This window comes from Tasmannia lanceolata, unplaced genomic scaffold (assembly GCF_043159265.1).
Source record: "Tasmannia lanceolata isolate RefF3 unplaced genomic scaffold, GAP_Taslan_0.1 ptg000018l, whole genome shotgun sequence".
Taxonomy (NCBI): domain Eukaryota; kingdom Viridiplantae; phylum Streptophyta; class Magnoliopsida; order Canellales; family Winteraceae; genus Tasmannia; species Tasmannia lanceolata.
This window is the reverse complement of record NW_027518695.1, coordinates 5876998-5892998: the sequence shown is the minus strand read 5'-3', so window position 1 is coordinate 5892998 and position 16001 is coordinate 5876998. Positions and strand designations below refer to the sequence as shown.

At 36.8% G+C, this 16001-nt stretch overlaps 1 protein-coding gene across 4 annotated transcripts; it reads right to left on the bottom strand.

The window, feature by feature from the left end:
• Nucleotides 1-4008: 4008 nt before the first annotated feature.
• VEL1 (vernalization5/VIN3-like protein) lies at nt 4009-14259 on the bottom strand. Of its 4 annotated transcripts, none has more exons than XM_077359187.1 (5): nt 14182-14259; nt 13830-13909; nt 10833-11511; nt 6063-6379; nt 4009-5758 (listed from the first exon to the last, which is right to left on the bottom strand). In XM_077359187.1, the coding sequence occupies exons 2-5, from the start codon at nt 13840-13842 to the stop codon at nt 4812-4814; spliced, it is 1956 nt and encodes a 651-aa protein (XP_077215302.1). In that variant the 5' UTR covers nt 13843-13909; nt 14182-14259; the 3' UTR covers nt 4009-4811. The 4 variants fall into 4 exon arrangements, with proteins under 4 accessions (XP_077215302.1, XP_077215301.1, XP_077215303.1 ...); XM_077359186.1 differs by lacking the exon at nt 14182-14259 and adding an exon at nt 14018-14174; XM_077359188.1 differs by lacking the exon at nt 14182-14259 and adding an exon at nt 14025-14168.
• Nucleotides 14260-16001: the final 1742 nt, after the last annotated feature.

Below are 16001 nucleotides of genomic sequence, written 5' to 3'. Positions count from 1 at the left end.
GCTACCCAAGTTTTTCCAATTATAAGGTTTAAAATAACCTCAGGCCCACCCAAGTAGTCTTCCCAATATTTATATTTTAATGTGCGAATTTGGTGATATTTATGTGCATGTAAAAATTACGTGTGATGTTTTGTCAAGTTTGCTGACATGAGGTCAGATGGATTTTAACGTATTACGAAACTTAGAAAGGTGGCAATGAGCTGTTGGAGCTTTGATTGACTCTTTCAATAAAGATTTATAGAAGGCGCAGAGTGGTTGAATCTTCCACACAGCAGTTTCCAATGGTACAAAGATGTCATTGTTCGTGTGTCAGTGACAGAAGATTGAAAAGAATATTGGGAGCTTTTCTCATATATAATTGTGGCATCCCTACGAGTGTACGACCACCCAATGATGAGATAATTTCACATGTAGTGGGCCCATGGAGGGTCCAGTTATCGATTTGAACCGTTCATCTTGTGGGCCCTACCTTGAATTGTTTTCAACCTAATAATCAAGTTTATATTGTACGAAAACCCCATCCTGCATCCTGGGTTGTCTAGCAAATACATTTTCCTTTGATGGGTCCAATTTGTGGAGGGCCCGCATGTCCAATAATAGTGGCTAAGATAAACTTGTTTAAACATCCTTTGATGAGTCCATATGTGGATGACCTTCTTGAATTGCCATCGGAGCAAATGTGTTGTTAAAACGTCGATCTAGGGTTCGCCAATCGAGAACATTAGATTTGCATGTTTGTCATGTTCTGCCGCTGTATCTAACCAACAAAGGCTGTCTAAGAGCTTTCACTATATGCTAAGATTGCAACTGCAACATACGGCCTGTAACCAAGATCTTGTCAAGCATTTCAACCTTAATCCCAGTCCAAATTAAAGTTTCACCTAAACATGAAAACTATGTGAGTTTGGCATGAAGAAAATACCTATATTCTGTGCTTTGGGGACAATGTCCCAATCCCTCACAAAGAGGTGAGTCGCTTTTATTTTTGAAATGGTGGAATTTTATTAGATAGGCAAAGCCACGGTCGAGACAGTCATGTGGGGATCAAAGTTGCCTTTAACCTAGAACCCATCAGTTGATGTATGTAGATCTATTCCTCTAGGTCATCACAAAGAATGTTAAAGGCAACTTTGATCCCACATGACTGTCTCTAGCTCAAGGTCAAACAATGAAATCACGGCTAGTAACACACAGATGGAAGCCTATTTTACTATAAGAGAAAATACTTTATTGTAGTCCCCTCATTTCTTTTGTGCATAGATTTTGACAATCATCTGTGCCTTAACTCTATCTCTACTAGCTAGTCTCAAGAGCTCTTCATTTTAAAATATAGGGAAAAATACAGATAGACCCCCTCAACTATATGACATTTCCACTTATAACCCTATAGTTTCGAAGTCACCAACGACACCTCCTGAGGTTTTCGTTGGGTTTTTTTTTTTTAATGTGACGGAGTGGACGGAGAGCAGAAAATGACTATAATGCCCTCGTCTTCCCCAACTAAAAATTAGGGTTTCATACTTGAAAAGTGAAAATTAGGGTTTGATTCGAACCCTCGTTTATTTATCAGTACAAACCCTCGATATAGGGGTTATATCTGTCTTCATTCACATCATTATCATGTTTTCCATATAAACACTAATATTTTAGGGCTTTTTTTTTGTCTTTATCAATGTTTTTTTTCTTAAAATGTGGGGTTCCGTTGTCTGTGGTAGGGGATGTCCTGAATAAGAGCCACTTGATGCCATTGAGGAGGGGGAACTATCAACTAGGAAGAAGAAGCTTGGGAGGAAATGGCATAACCCTAATCCCTTTGCAAATGACTTAAAACCAGTCAGGAGGGTATTTTTGTCATCAAAATATTAACCCAGGTTAGTTTGAGTCATTTCGTTAGGTTAAAGTGACGGTCAGTCAACGGAGGGATCTACTTAAATTTGTCATAAAGTTCAGGGGGTATCGATGATGACTTTGAAACTATAGGGTTAGAAGTGAAAATGTCAGATAGTTGAGGGGGTCTATATGTATTTTTCCCTAAAATGTACGTGCCTTTTTACATAAAATAAATAAATAAATCGTCATAAAAAAAAAAGAAATTTGAATGTCGAATTAACTTTTATTCTTAAATTAAGAAAAAAAGAAGTCAAAACATACTTCTTATTGTGAACCCATCTGCATCCTATTGTATGATTTTCCTTTGATAGTAATTTCTCAAGTCTAATTTCTATAAAGAGATTCAATCTTGTCAACTATGGTTGCAGCCTGTTGACAATGTATTTATCTTCCACCGCTTCTTGATGTCTGGAGGGAATTTCGTTGCCCTGCATCAATGCATAGGTTACTAAATCTTCAAAGTCATATTTGATAGGTGACATAACTTTCCCTTGAGTTTGATATATTTGGGTTATTATTGCTACTGAACCTCAACTATCTCCTCAATTGAAATATCAATGTGTGCCTTTCTTTCTTTCTCCCCAAACTTGAAGTGTTGGAGTCCACATCCACCAGATCTTTCACACTATAATCTCTCCTTATACAGTTGATAGAATTATGAGGATGTATGTCAATAAACTGGAATAATTAGTTAATTAATGACCATCAATATGATTGTATACTAATCACATAGCCAGGCCAATCTCGTTGATCAGAATGACGGTAATCACAAAAAGATGATAACCCACCCTGATTCATCTGGAGATCATGATGAATGTATAATTATTCATAAACTAGAAATTATCAGTTCTCAAAATCCAAAACGAACCCGGCCTTGGGCTATATCTTTCTTTGGGTAGAGAGATGTAGAATAAAAGAATGAAAAAACTAGATCGTACTGCTAGGATCAATGGTGACAATCGATTATGGGAACCCAAACAGGGCCATGTAGGTGTGACTGAGACCGTTGATTTTGTAGGACATTATGAGGTGCTCTGTACGGTCTTGGTCCCATACTTAACTCACATATAATGCGTAAGATAATGGTACCGTCTGTGTGCCACAGCCTCCACCCTCTCTCTCTCTCTCTCTCTCTCTCTCTCTCTCTCTCTCTCTCTCTTATCTTCTCTTTTCTTTCTTCTTCTTTCTTCTTCTTCTTTCATGGTGGAGAGGTAAATCATATTAAAAATTAGTAAAATCATGGAAGAATTCAGGTAAATAATGGTACAAGTCACTGTAACTTACCAGTCAGGATAATTATGTAGGACTCGGGGTAATTCATATTAGAAGTTTGGATAAATCATATTAGGCATCAAGGTAAATCATAACAGGAATCAGTGTAAATCATGTTAGAGTCAGGTTATATCATGTTAGGAGTCAGTTAATCATGTTATATATGTGGTCCGCCATAATACGTAGATAATAGCAAGGGTAAATCACGTTAGGAATCTGGATAAATCTTCTCATGTATGTATGAGTTAGGGTGTGAATCAATTTAGGAGTCAGGGTAAACTATGAGTCAGAGTAAATTATGATAGGAGTTTGGGTAAATCATGTTAAGAGTCATGATAAATTATGCAGGAATAAAGTTAAATCGTATTAAGAGTTTGTGTAAAGTATGTTAGAAGTCGGGATAAATCATGTAGGAGTCGAAGCAAATCACGTTATGAGTAAGGGTAAATCATGTTATGAATCGGGGTAAATCTTGTTAAGAGTAAGAGTAAATCTTGTCAGGAGCAAGGGTAAGTCATGGCATGAACACTGCATATCTCATAATACGCCTTTGTAGGGCCTCATGTGGAGCCCCAGAAATAATGGACCCTTAAATAGGCTCTACATTTGATGTATCATGCATAGACATAACATGATTTACCATAGTTTCTTTAGTTTATACAGTCTTCCTTAAAAAAGAAATGAGGAGCATTGATGCCATGTGAATCAACCAAACCAACTTACTATCAGAAGGTGGTGATTCAACTCACTGAAATTCAGTATGGCTGGCTCACACTAGATCATCCCTCCAAAGGAAAAGCTCATGGTGTCCAAATTAAAACTATATCCACCCTCTTACAAGTAACAAAATGGAAGGCTTTTTTCTATATAAAACAAAACCACATACATTTTGTAAAGAGCCAAAGAAAATGTTATAGAAATGGAAAGTACTGGTTCTATAAATGGATAATTTCAATGACAAATGAGCTACTTACTAAAACCAAACCAAATTGATTTGGGGTGTTCAATGAAGAATGTTCAATTTGCATCCAAAGAACCACTGGTACAGAACCAAATGGGTACTTTAGAATAATCTAACCACTGAAAAAATGTAGGGCGATGATAACCCCCCTCCTCCCAAATTGATTTGGGGTGTTCAATGAAGAATGTTCAATTTGCATCCAAAGAACCACTAGGTGTTTCAGAAGAATCTAACTGCTGAAAAAATGTAGGGCGATGATATCCCCCCCTCCCCCCATTACGTATGCGCCCCCTTTTAACGTGATTTGACGCCAAAAAGCGTTAAAGTTGCCCACAATGTTACGTTATAATGGGCGCGCATGCGTAATTGTGTGTGTGGTGGGGGGGGGGGGGGATATCATCGCCCTACATTTTTTCAGCGGTTAGATTCTTCTGAAGCACCCAGTGGTTCTTTGGATGCAAATTGAACATTCTTCATTGAACACCCCAACTCAATTTGGGGGGTGGGAGTGGGGGGGAATATCATCGCCCTACATTTTTTCAGCGGTTAGATTCTTCTGAAGCACCCATTTGGTTCTGTACCAGTGGTTCTTTGGATGCAAATTGAACATTCTTCATTGAACACCCCAACTCAATTTGTGGGGGGGGAGGAATTATCATCTCCCAAAATGTAATGTCAATTGAAATCCTCAGTGCCAAAGCTTCATGCAGAACCTGGTGGGTAAAGCTGGCAATCTTTTGCTGCATAAACCTTCCGAAAAAGAGTCAACGAGCTGCCCTGCAAGGCTGGCGGGATCTTCGATCAGTGTATTAACAAATACACTCACTATCCTTCTATCCTGCGGAGTTGCTCGTAAGCTGAACCAAGTCAGGAACTTCACTCTGAAGTTCTTTTCCACATGTCCTTCACACTCCAACCATCTAATCACCTTTACGCAATACTCGTAGTCCCTCTCCAAAGACCCATCGCTGTTAGACGTCTCTTCAGAACTTCCTCGACTTCTTTTCTTTGATGAACTGCCAACCTGTGGTTCCTTCTCCGGCTTTGTTGCCCTGTTCCCATGGTCCCCGCGACCCAGTTTTGTTCTACTGTTAAATCCTAAAGCATCTTTGCCTATTTCCTGCTTGTCGGGAGTGACAGGGACTACAGATTCAGGGTTATAAGGTAGCACAACCTCAATTTCATTTCTAACAGGTGCAATTGATGCATTATCAATGCTCATCTCCTCGAGCAATTGAGTTCCGGATTGGTCCTGATTCCCAGGCTCAGGGACATCAGATGCCTGGTTGTCATCGGACGAATTTGTGGAGTCTCTCTGAGACTCCATCTGAATTGCTGAACTGTTGGTCATAAACCTAGCTTCCCAATTGGCCAAATCTACTGTGTTTCCAAAAGAAACAACTCTGAACATATACTCTGTACCTGGAGTAAGGTCCGATACCAAAAATCTTGTGTTTGGTCTGAGCAAAGTACAGGTTGGTTCTGCTGGATAGTCTGCAATGTCAGCCTTTCGATGCCATAAGGTGTAACCTGAAACCTCTTCGGATAATGTATCTTCCAAGCCCAAGACCACTGTAACAGAAATAGGAGACGTGTCTTCGAAGGTGATAACGGTTGGAGATATCAAACTGGCATCTGCAAATGTTAAGCACTCAAAATGACTTTTCTTGATGATGTCCATGTTTTGTCTGAGGTGTGAGAAAAATGTAGGTTAGTGATGTTGGGACTGCCATATTTTAATAATTGCACAAACTCAGCTTGTCTTTTCTTTATCAATTAGCATTAGAGATTTCTGGGAACTGTAATAACCTTAGGCAGCTGTTTAAAAAACAAATCGAGTTTGTGCAATTATTAAAACATGGTAGTGCCAACTTCACTACGCAAAATATACTATCATGTTTTAAAAGAACATCTATAGGTATTTCCCAACAATCCATACCTCGCATATTACAATCCGGGAACACTTCCAAAACACTCAAAAGCATAGAGTCTAGCGTTTCCACCGCAAAAGCACACAGCTTTTGAATCTCTGCACCAGATGAGAGCCTGTTAACAATGCCACGTGCATTCTTTACAGGTAAACCATATAGATATCCGACTTCTGCCTCAAGTTTTTTTGCTGCCTCATCCACAATCTCATGTAGATTTTGGTATTCCTTGGTTCCACTGAGAAGTACGCGGCTTAGAGAGATCCGATAACACAGTACGTCAACTCGTCTAGCATCCTTGGCTATTATTAGCTGTTTCCTCCAGCATCTGCATCAAATGAGAAAGAATTTGACTTGAAAGCAGAGTTCTGGTTAGCCATTCCACCAGAGTTCGCAAACTCACACTAGGACAAGAACTTGCCCGATATAAATGGAGTCAACTGGGACGAGTTAATCATTAACTCAGATGAAGGGAGAAAGGGGTGTTTAAACAGTGATCTGCACCTTCTATTACAGTTGTTAACTTCTCATAACACCGCATAGCAACTGACAGATCAGGATAGGGTAGGGACATGATTTCTGGCCAAGAGTTTTCAAGCAACAAAAGAGGTGATTGTGATTCTACTAGTTAACAATCCTTGGGAACCAGAATAGCAGTAAAGTAGGTTCAAGGGTAGCCTACAAACTCTAATAAATGCCAAAGAAAAAAGTTTGAAGAATAACATCATAAGTAGTTTCTGCTAAAATTTTGCTTATATTTTAGAGCAAGACCCCCAGCCCTTTAATAGTGAACAAGACTGATGCCTTGTAACAGATAATATTTAGCCAAAAAGCCATACATTATTCTCGTACAATGGGAATCCTGCCGTGATTGTCACACAAAGGGAAAAAACGAGAGCTTGTTTACGGTTCAAAGTTCAAACCAGGTCTTGAGGAATTAAAAGCTAACAAATACGATATAAACTCCTCTACACCAATAAAGGCAAACAATATCAACCATGTGACAGGTCTTTTGCAAGATTTAGGTGAAACATTATCACATGATTGCAGGAAGAATTGGTAAACACAAATGTACCTCACCTCTCTTTCCCTCGCATAAACAACAAGTAAACATTCTTTTCAGTGCAGGTATCCATTCCTCCTAAGAAACCAACTTAACTACTACTTTATCCTGGTTAACCATAAAAGTGCAGATAATACTAAACTGAATGCTTTTTGCTTGTCAGCCAACCTCAGGATGTTCCTTGGAAACATATTAAAAAGGATAAAAAAAAAAAACCATGTCGGTCGGTTTCTTTTATGAATATATTCCGCTACTTTTTTAAAAAAAACAAAAATAACCATCATAAAAATTGACAGTATGGACAAATGAAACTGTTAGCATGGTCGAGTGAACCAATTGTCATTGCAATTGGTTAATAACAGGACGTAGTGATGAACCTCAAGTAAAACCAAGTGACTTTTTCAACTAATCTACTGTGATATGTGACCCTGTAACGAAAAAATCTCTTTCCTCGAAATAGAAAACTGCCCAAATCCAAACTAACCAGGTTACACTACACACTTAACAGATGTAGACCTTTATTGAAGAGTAATGACAGATAACTAATCAAATCAAGGAAAATCTACGAAGGCTCGAAGTGACCCCCAAAGCTACATCGAAAGGAGAGAGAGAACAAAGAAAAAAAAAAGCTTCTCAAAACATTACTCCTCGAGGTATTAGAAGCCTGTCTAATGATACCCAAATAAAAACATGGATATGGACATGGCCGCAGGAATGGAGATATGACTCGGCATTTGCCAAAAATGTATGACACAAATATGGATATGGGTAATCAAGACCATGACATAGGACATAGGACATGTATAAATCGGATGGAATTAATAATATATTAAAAAAAGCATTTATAAGATACATACTCGAAATTATAATTGCAAATATGTGACAATAACAAGAGAAAACATAATAATTATTTCAAAGAGAGTGAGATATGTTTGAAACGAGAAAATTGTATTATGTACTTAAACTTTTGGAGTGACAACAAAATGGATATTTCAACCCAGATAAAGCATGAGTGTAGCTCTCATTTACTAGTGTCCAGGTTACACAGTTTTCTAGTAGAAATTTTCTTCTATTGTATTAATAATTATTTATGGTACAAAAAGCTTGTAACAAGTATGGAATACCTAGAATTATGGAACTAATAAAGATTCCATATATAGACTACACATAGACATTAAATTTTCTATGATTCGGCCGACACTTATAATTTATTGTTGACACACGTGCCTTTCCGCGTCGAACACGGCACACGTGTCCAAATGTGTTTTTTTTTTTCAAAAAGGACACGTGTCCAAATGTGTCAACACTCCTTTGGACACTTTCGCTAGGTGTGTTAGAGTCAATGTTACCTGGAACGCAGTTCGTTCCGGCACGTGGTACGGGAACGTGTATGGGGTACGATGGTAGCCCGGTATGCGGTATGATGATGGTATGCTATGTTGGTTCGCTATTCGGGGTCAGTTTGGAGCGCTAAATCGGCCTCACACACATTCTCTCTCTCTCTCTCTCTCTCTCTCTCTCTCTCTCTCTCTCTCTCTACACCCACATATATATATATATATATATATATATATATAATTTCATATATATTTACAAGAATATCATTCCATAGTACACACTACATACATTTAATACACGAAATATAAAAACCTCATTTATGTCATACATATTTTTTCAAAAAGAAAGTTCCCGTTGGAATATATAAATGTCCTTCCATAGTCCATACTACATCTATTTAATAAACAAAATAAAAAACCTCATGTATGCCCTACATATATTTTTTCAAAAAGAAAGCTCTAGTTCCAATCCAGCCCAAAATATATAAAATTTGTAGCTCTCTCTCCATCTCTCCCTTAGTCTATATGCATCTCTCTCTTTCCCTTTTGCGGGTCGCTTCGGGTCGTCATTTTTTGCGATCCGGGTCGCTAGCGAACCACATTTGGGATCGATGGCGAATCTGGTAACTATGGTTAGAGTTAATGTGGGCATATGGACACATTTTTGTACCATATCAAGTGTGACATTCTGTTGTATTATTAAATATTGAGTTTATCTCTTTAATTATTAGCTCTTCTTTAACTAAGATTTATCCCCTCCTCAACTCAACAAAGCCTTTTGTCTCCAATTAGTTGGGGTCGGCTAAATGAATCCTTTAGAAAAAATTCATGAAGGTTGTTATATCCCCTCCCCTAAATCTAAAACCCTAAACAAACTCTTATTCCAATACTATATTCATTGTAACATATTTTTCTGAAGGGTATATTCATTGTATCATATTGGCCTCCCTTTCTCGTTGTATATCGGATATGAAAGAGAACCAGATTAAGTAAATGAATGCGTTGTTATTTGATTATCCCATGTTTGTTTTAGATTATAGTTGATTAATTCTAAAATTTATTAGTTATTAAATGAATATCATATTTACATTGTTACAAATTATGATAGTAATCAATAATTTTATGTGTATGTAAATGTTGCCGTGTTGGACAACTCGTATTTGTATCGAAACTTGACACAAGAATCCATATCGACAAATCATGATTATATTTATTTTCTATTTTAGCCGTGCCATTGTTCCCATTTCTAAATTTTGGGGGTTTGCCGTGTCCGACACTCTGTGTCATTGTGTTGGTACGCGATACTCGTGTCCGTGTCCACAAATCAATGCAAATTTTACATGCAAAAACAAAATATTAAAAATTCAAAAGGTCACATTTTAAATGTATTCCAAGAATAGAAAAATCCTTCTTTAATTTAAGTAGTTACGAAGAAAAAATGAAGAATTGCAAAACACCACATTGTCAAAATTTGCAACTTTAAGTTTGTAGATATAATCATATAATAATGTATAGTAATACAATTTGAAACTTCATAGATATGATAATGTATAATGATAGAGTTTGTTATATACCATATTACATAACATCTTTGTTTTATCTCATCAAAATTCAGTTATGTGAACAACTATGAGACAGAGCAGCCTCATGACCGATTCAGTAATAGCCATCAGCGGAAAGACATGTTTCCCCAGTTTTTTAACAACAGTTTTCTCATTATGGGAAGCATTACCCTAGCAAATCCAAATTTCCAGATGATAAAATCAAATTCATTTCTCAGTGTGGTTATTGGGGAACCTAATAGAGAGGAAACAGCTTATCCATGCAATGAAAAGGTCCTCAACATATTGGCACAAACTCCTCGTTGGTAAGTCACAAAACGCCATAAGAGCAGGCCTCATTCATTTATCCTTCCATCCCAAGTGCTTTACATCCAATCCCACATTAAAATAGATAAGTAAAAGCCTTTTCAGCTTAATCAGTCCAAACAATGTGCATAGCAGCCTTAACCAACTTAACGTACCCAGCCTAAGGCTGCCCGCTATGCAACATCTCTCTGAAAGCTTCAAACACTTGAAACAACCACAACCACACGAATCAGTTATTCATATTTGAGAATCTTTAATAGCCTCTAAATAGACCAACATTTTTATGATGGCAAGGCACAGAAAGATCCAGTTCTTTTCTGAATGACATTAGTGGAAAAAACGAATCATCAAAGAAAAAAGAGGTTAAATAGCATACTGATGTCAAGATTCAAACATAAAAATATAACAACATGACAATAGGATCTTTATAGTGAAGAAAATCCAAGACCCCAACAATAAAGTAAATCTTAATAACACAATTATAAAAGGAAAGAAGCATGCAGGAAGTTTTACCCGAGCAAGTCATTAACTTTATTGCAAGATACGCAATAAAAGCACCCATCCAGTCTTGCATATTGTCCATTTTCATCAATGCCAGCTCTTTCATGCTTAATAGCACACTCAATATGGCAAGATATGCCACATGAATCACCCTGATAAGGAGGGTCTGAGTTGCAAACAATCCAAAGACTGGGATCCTTGTTGTCATCGTATTTGTAACAGATGCAACACGAGCATCTCTTGCAAAACTCATCTTCTTGGCATACAGTCGCCCTGCAAGCTAAGTTTTTGCACTGCATAACATTAGCAAGACTTAAATTGCCATTGTCAACGGGAAAATTGTTGGTTACAATGGCCACTCGTGATGGGTTATTCATCTTTCTCTGTCTTTTGGAAGAGATTTGGGTGTTTCCTGGTGAAGGCTGGATCCCAGGGTCTCTGCTGTCAATGTTTCTTTCAGATTTCTTCTCAGATACAACTCTTAAAAGATGTTCTATCATTTTACACTTTGTTAAGCCAGTATACTTCCTCTCTTTTCCCATCTCTGCACAGAGGATCTGCAAAAGCTCACGGCGACTCCATGATTGTAGCATTTCAGGGGCTCCTTGCGACCATTTTGATACTTCATACACAAGTTCTCTCTTTTCCTCCATACTTAACTTGCTGCATTTGGATGGATCAAGCACAAATCCTGGAGTAACAGACTCCTCCATTAGTGGATGAGCAAGGAATAGATAGCAAGATAAAGACTTAAAGAGTCGAGATATTAGCCTGCCATAAAAGTTATTCAAGGACAGCTTCAACAAGAAGTCAAACAGAACCAGAGCACAAGTATTCAAGTTATTAGGCAAGTTGGGGATGACAATAAGAAAGGTGAAATCATGCAAACACTCATCTCTTTCGTTAAGAATGTGACCCAATCATCAATCTTGTATTTACTGCTATGATTTAGCCGACACTTTGAATTTCTTGCGGACACACGTGCTGTGCCATGTCTGACACAAAACACGTGTCGGCACTCCTTTGGAGACTTTTAAATGTATTCCTAAAAGTGTTAGATTTAATGTGTGCGTGTGAACACGTTTATATACCTTGTCAAGTGTGGCATTCTGTTTTATTATTGAATATCGTGTTTATCTCTTTTATTATTAACTCATTCTTTTATTATAAACTCTTCTTTAACTAACATTTGCAGTTATATCTCCTCCCCTAAACCAAAAATCCTAAACAAACTCTTATTCCAATACTATATTCATTGTATCATATTGGTCTCCCTTTCTTGTTGTATTCGGAGACGCAAGAAAAGTAGATTAAATTGATGAATGGGTTGTTATTTGATTATCTCATTTTTTTTAGATTAAAGTTGATTAATTCTAAGATTAACTCGACACGAATCCATATCCACAAATTATGATTATATATACTTTCTATTTTAGCAGTGCCCCCAATTTCTAAATTTGGGGTTTATCATGCCCGACACTCCATGTCCATGTCGACATGCGATACTCGTGTCAGTGTCCACAAATCATAGATTTACTGTGATGTTGTCCAGCCATCTTTATCCAAGGCCCTGAAAATAGCTTTGATCATAGTTTTGTAAAAGAAGCCAAATTAAATTGAACTGTATATTACAAAGGTTCTGACTTTTCTTAGAAAAACTCCTAAATATGGAAAGTGTAAAAATTACTAGCTAAAAGAACCAACTTGCATTCTGCACCAACTTATAGCCAATTCATTACAATTCATGGATTTTGGATTTGGTACAGAGATTGAAGAGTATCTAGTACAATCAAATATGGACAAGAAGTCTATGTTACCTGCAATTTCATTCCTAAGCCCTTCAATTCGTATGATACAACAAAACTTGTAAAACCATTAATTAAAACATGGAACTCAATGTCATTTTATTCTTTAGTTACCTGATTGGTATACAATTTTTATTTATAGTGTTACCCTATTCCTGTTCAATTATTGTCAAATAGGATTTTACTAAAATCACTGATCATTTTCAGTAAAATTCTTAAGTAACTAGTAAGATTTCAATCATAAGTCAGATGAATAGCAACGACTGTACAATGCATTATTGGAAAATCCCACCCTTCTCACTACAAGAGCTAACCAAAATCCTAAAAAACCCAGCATGGTTCAACACTTCAATCTTCTCAAATGATCATGTTTTTTTCATTTTAAAAAATAAAAAGAGGAACACTCTATATATTTGAGGCATCAAAAGAAGAAATAATAAGAAAACCCACTTAGCCATTAACCACATTTGCATCAGAAAACATGGACCCGTACCCTTTGTATGTTGTTAATTGGATCACATTCTTGGTTTTTCTACGGTTTACCAATCCAAGAAAAAAAAATGATTCAACGAAGAAAGTAAAATATCAAAGGGAGAAAGAGTTAGCTTTCATTCTAAAACGACGCCCAAACACATCAATAATTCATGCTCTTTATAAGCAACTAAAAGAATGCAACCAGATAGCTCAGATTAAGCCAAAGAGAGAAATGTATGGACAAAGAAGAAAAGGCAATACTTTGATTTATTTATTTTACTCAACTTTATGAGATCAAATGCACTCAACAAGTTCAGCATGTATAACAGACAAATAGCCCTACCTCCAAACAAGACAATAAAGAACAGAAAAATAAGAAAAGAAAATCTGTTGAAACCCTTCAATACTACCATGCATCTACACAAGAAAGCCAAACATAACAAAAACATTCAAACCCCAAAACAAAAATAGACCTAAACAGTTTTTATTTTTATGTCCAAAACAAAAAACCCAATAATCCCATGTCATATCATTACCAAACAAGTCACAAAGCCAATAATTTCTCTCAGATACCTAAAACAAATAAACCTTCAAAAATGCATGACAAACAACAAAACCCAACAAATCAAGAGCCAAAATAACTAACCTGTTAAAAGAAGACAAATAAAAATACATCAATCACCAGAACAGAAGTAAAAGAAAAGGGGAAAAAAATGTAAAAGAATCTCACCAGTAAAATCCATGGATGAAAATCCCAGACTCAGGCCAGCACATTACCAGCAGGAACAGACCTCTTTATATTCTTCCCCCCTGCAACATTAAAGACGGGTTAAGAAAGGAAAAATCTAGGATAAGACATGCATGACATATATAGAAAGATAGAAACAAATACATAGGAATATAGACAAAAGAAAATACATAATACAAAGAACAAGAAACGAGGTCCGAATTCCTGCTCCAAGGAAAGAATCCATGACTTTCTGGGTCCGATTGTGGGCTCTTCAGGACATGAGAGAGGGTAAAAGAAGATAAAGAGGGGGGTAAAATAGGAGAGAAGGGGTAAAAGAAGAAAAAGGGCAAACCTCTTAGCCACGTCGTTATCTATAAAACAGGGAAAACCGAAAAAGGAGACTTGCATGATTTCTCTGCGGTTGGTGGCTATATTGTAGTAGATAACTAATTATACTGTTCCCCATGCGTACATTAGCCAATGTATATCTTATAGAGCTCGTGGTGCGCTCCCTTTAGCGTGCCTGAAAATCAGGCCTTTTGGATTTGGATTCTCCTAACTCTCAAACCGGGTGGCTTGCAAATGAATAATTAAAAAAGGGCAATGATAAATTCACCCCCTTCTATGCTGGATTCAACCCCTATTTTTCAAAATGGACTGTACAACCCACACCATATGATGATCCAGGCAGCCCATTTGATGGGCCATAACGTAAAAAGGTGTTGGCCCAAAAATCATTACCATAGGATGATTCTAACCCTCCGATCTAAAGAGGGACTCACATTATGTAAACTTCTATAGATCGGACGGTTGGGATCATCCTATGCAAATGATTTTTGGAGCACAGCCTATTTACATTGTGGCCCATCAAATGGACCGTTTGATTTTGTATTTGGATCATTTTTGGAAAGCTTTTCGGATCCTAATTTCGGAGTCTGAGTCATGGTCCATTTTGAATAGGGCACGATGTGTATCCAATGGATGTGCTTTGACTTGGATGATGTCCCAAATCCTATTCATTAAGGTTCGGAAAAGGATCCATAAGACCCCTCTGGGCCTATTAACACCTGCACATAGTGGATAATAATTTCCTTTGTGAGTCTTTAAATGAAATGTATCTTTTCAATAATTCAGAGAGAAACCTAGACTAGAAGGCTCTCTGCTAAAAGACTAAAACACATCCCCACTTTCACGTGATGCAAATGCAAGATGCTTAACATTGTAGAAAAAATAATAATGATGACAATGACAAACGGCAAAAGCACATAAAAGCTTAGATAGGAAGACCCATTTGACGCCGACCAATATATTTTTGTCAAAAGCTACCATGAGTAATGACTTAGAAAAGGGAAATTTCTTCGGAAATTGTGCTTTATTTCCGAAATTATTGATGGATAGTGGTTGAAGTTTGGTTGACAAACATATGAAATATATTGTACAGGAAAAAACCTTGAGTTTTCTCTGAACGAGGGCTCCTTCTTCTTCTTCTTCTTATTTTATTTTTTACGTATTTTCATTATCGTTGTCAATGGCCATCGCTGCAACTTAGAAAAGGATGAGGGAGAAGAAAAAGACGAGGAAGAAAGAACGCTAATTTTTCCGGCATCGATCCTTCTTTTTCCTTCTTCTTCTTTCTTTCTCTAGAAGAATCAAGTCGAGAAAAGTTCCTAACATGACCCCTACTTTTCCTTCTTTTTCCTCTTTATTTTTTTCATTTTTTCCGGCATCTCCTATTTTTTCATGCGGCGATTCTACTTTGAAGAATTTTAGAGAATTTCTATTATTCTTGAATTTCTTGGATGATTTTCATTAATAAGAGACTGTGCTTATATGGAGCACTTACATGATCAACATAGAAATAAATCAAGATAACTATGGAATGAGATATGTGTAGAATATTCTAACCTAATTACTAATCAAATCTAGTTTCCTAATCTATCTAAGTTACCTCTACTAGCCAACTTGCCATAGTATAATAAGATGATCCAACGATGAGATCTCCACATAATCCACCATGGAGATCTTATGAGATCTCACATATTCTAACATGCCCCCTCAAACGTATGTGGATTGAAAAATTAATATGCATTTAATTACAATGAAATTCCCCAATAAGAAAATAAAATTTTCTCCCCATAAAAAAATAGAATCTTTTGATTTGAACAGCACTAC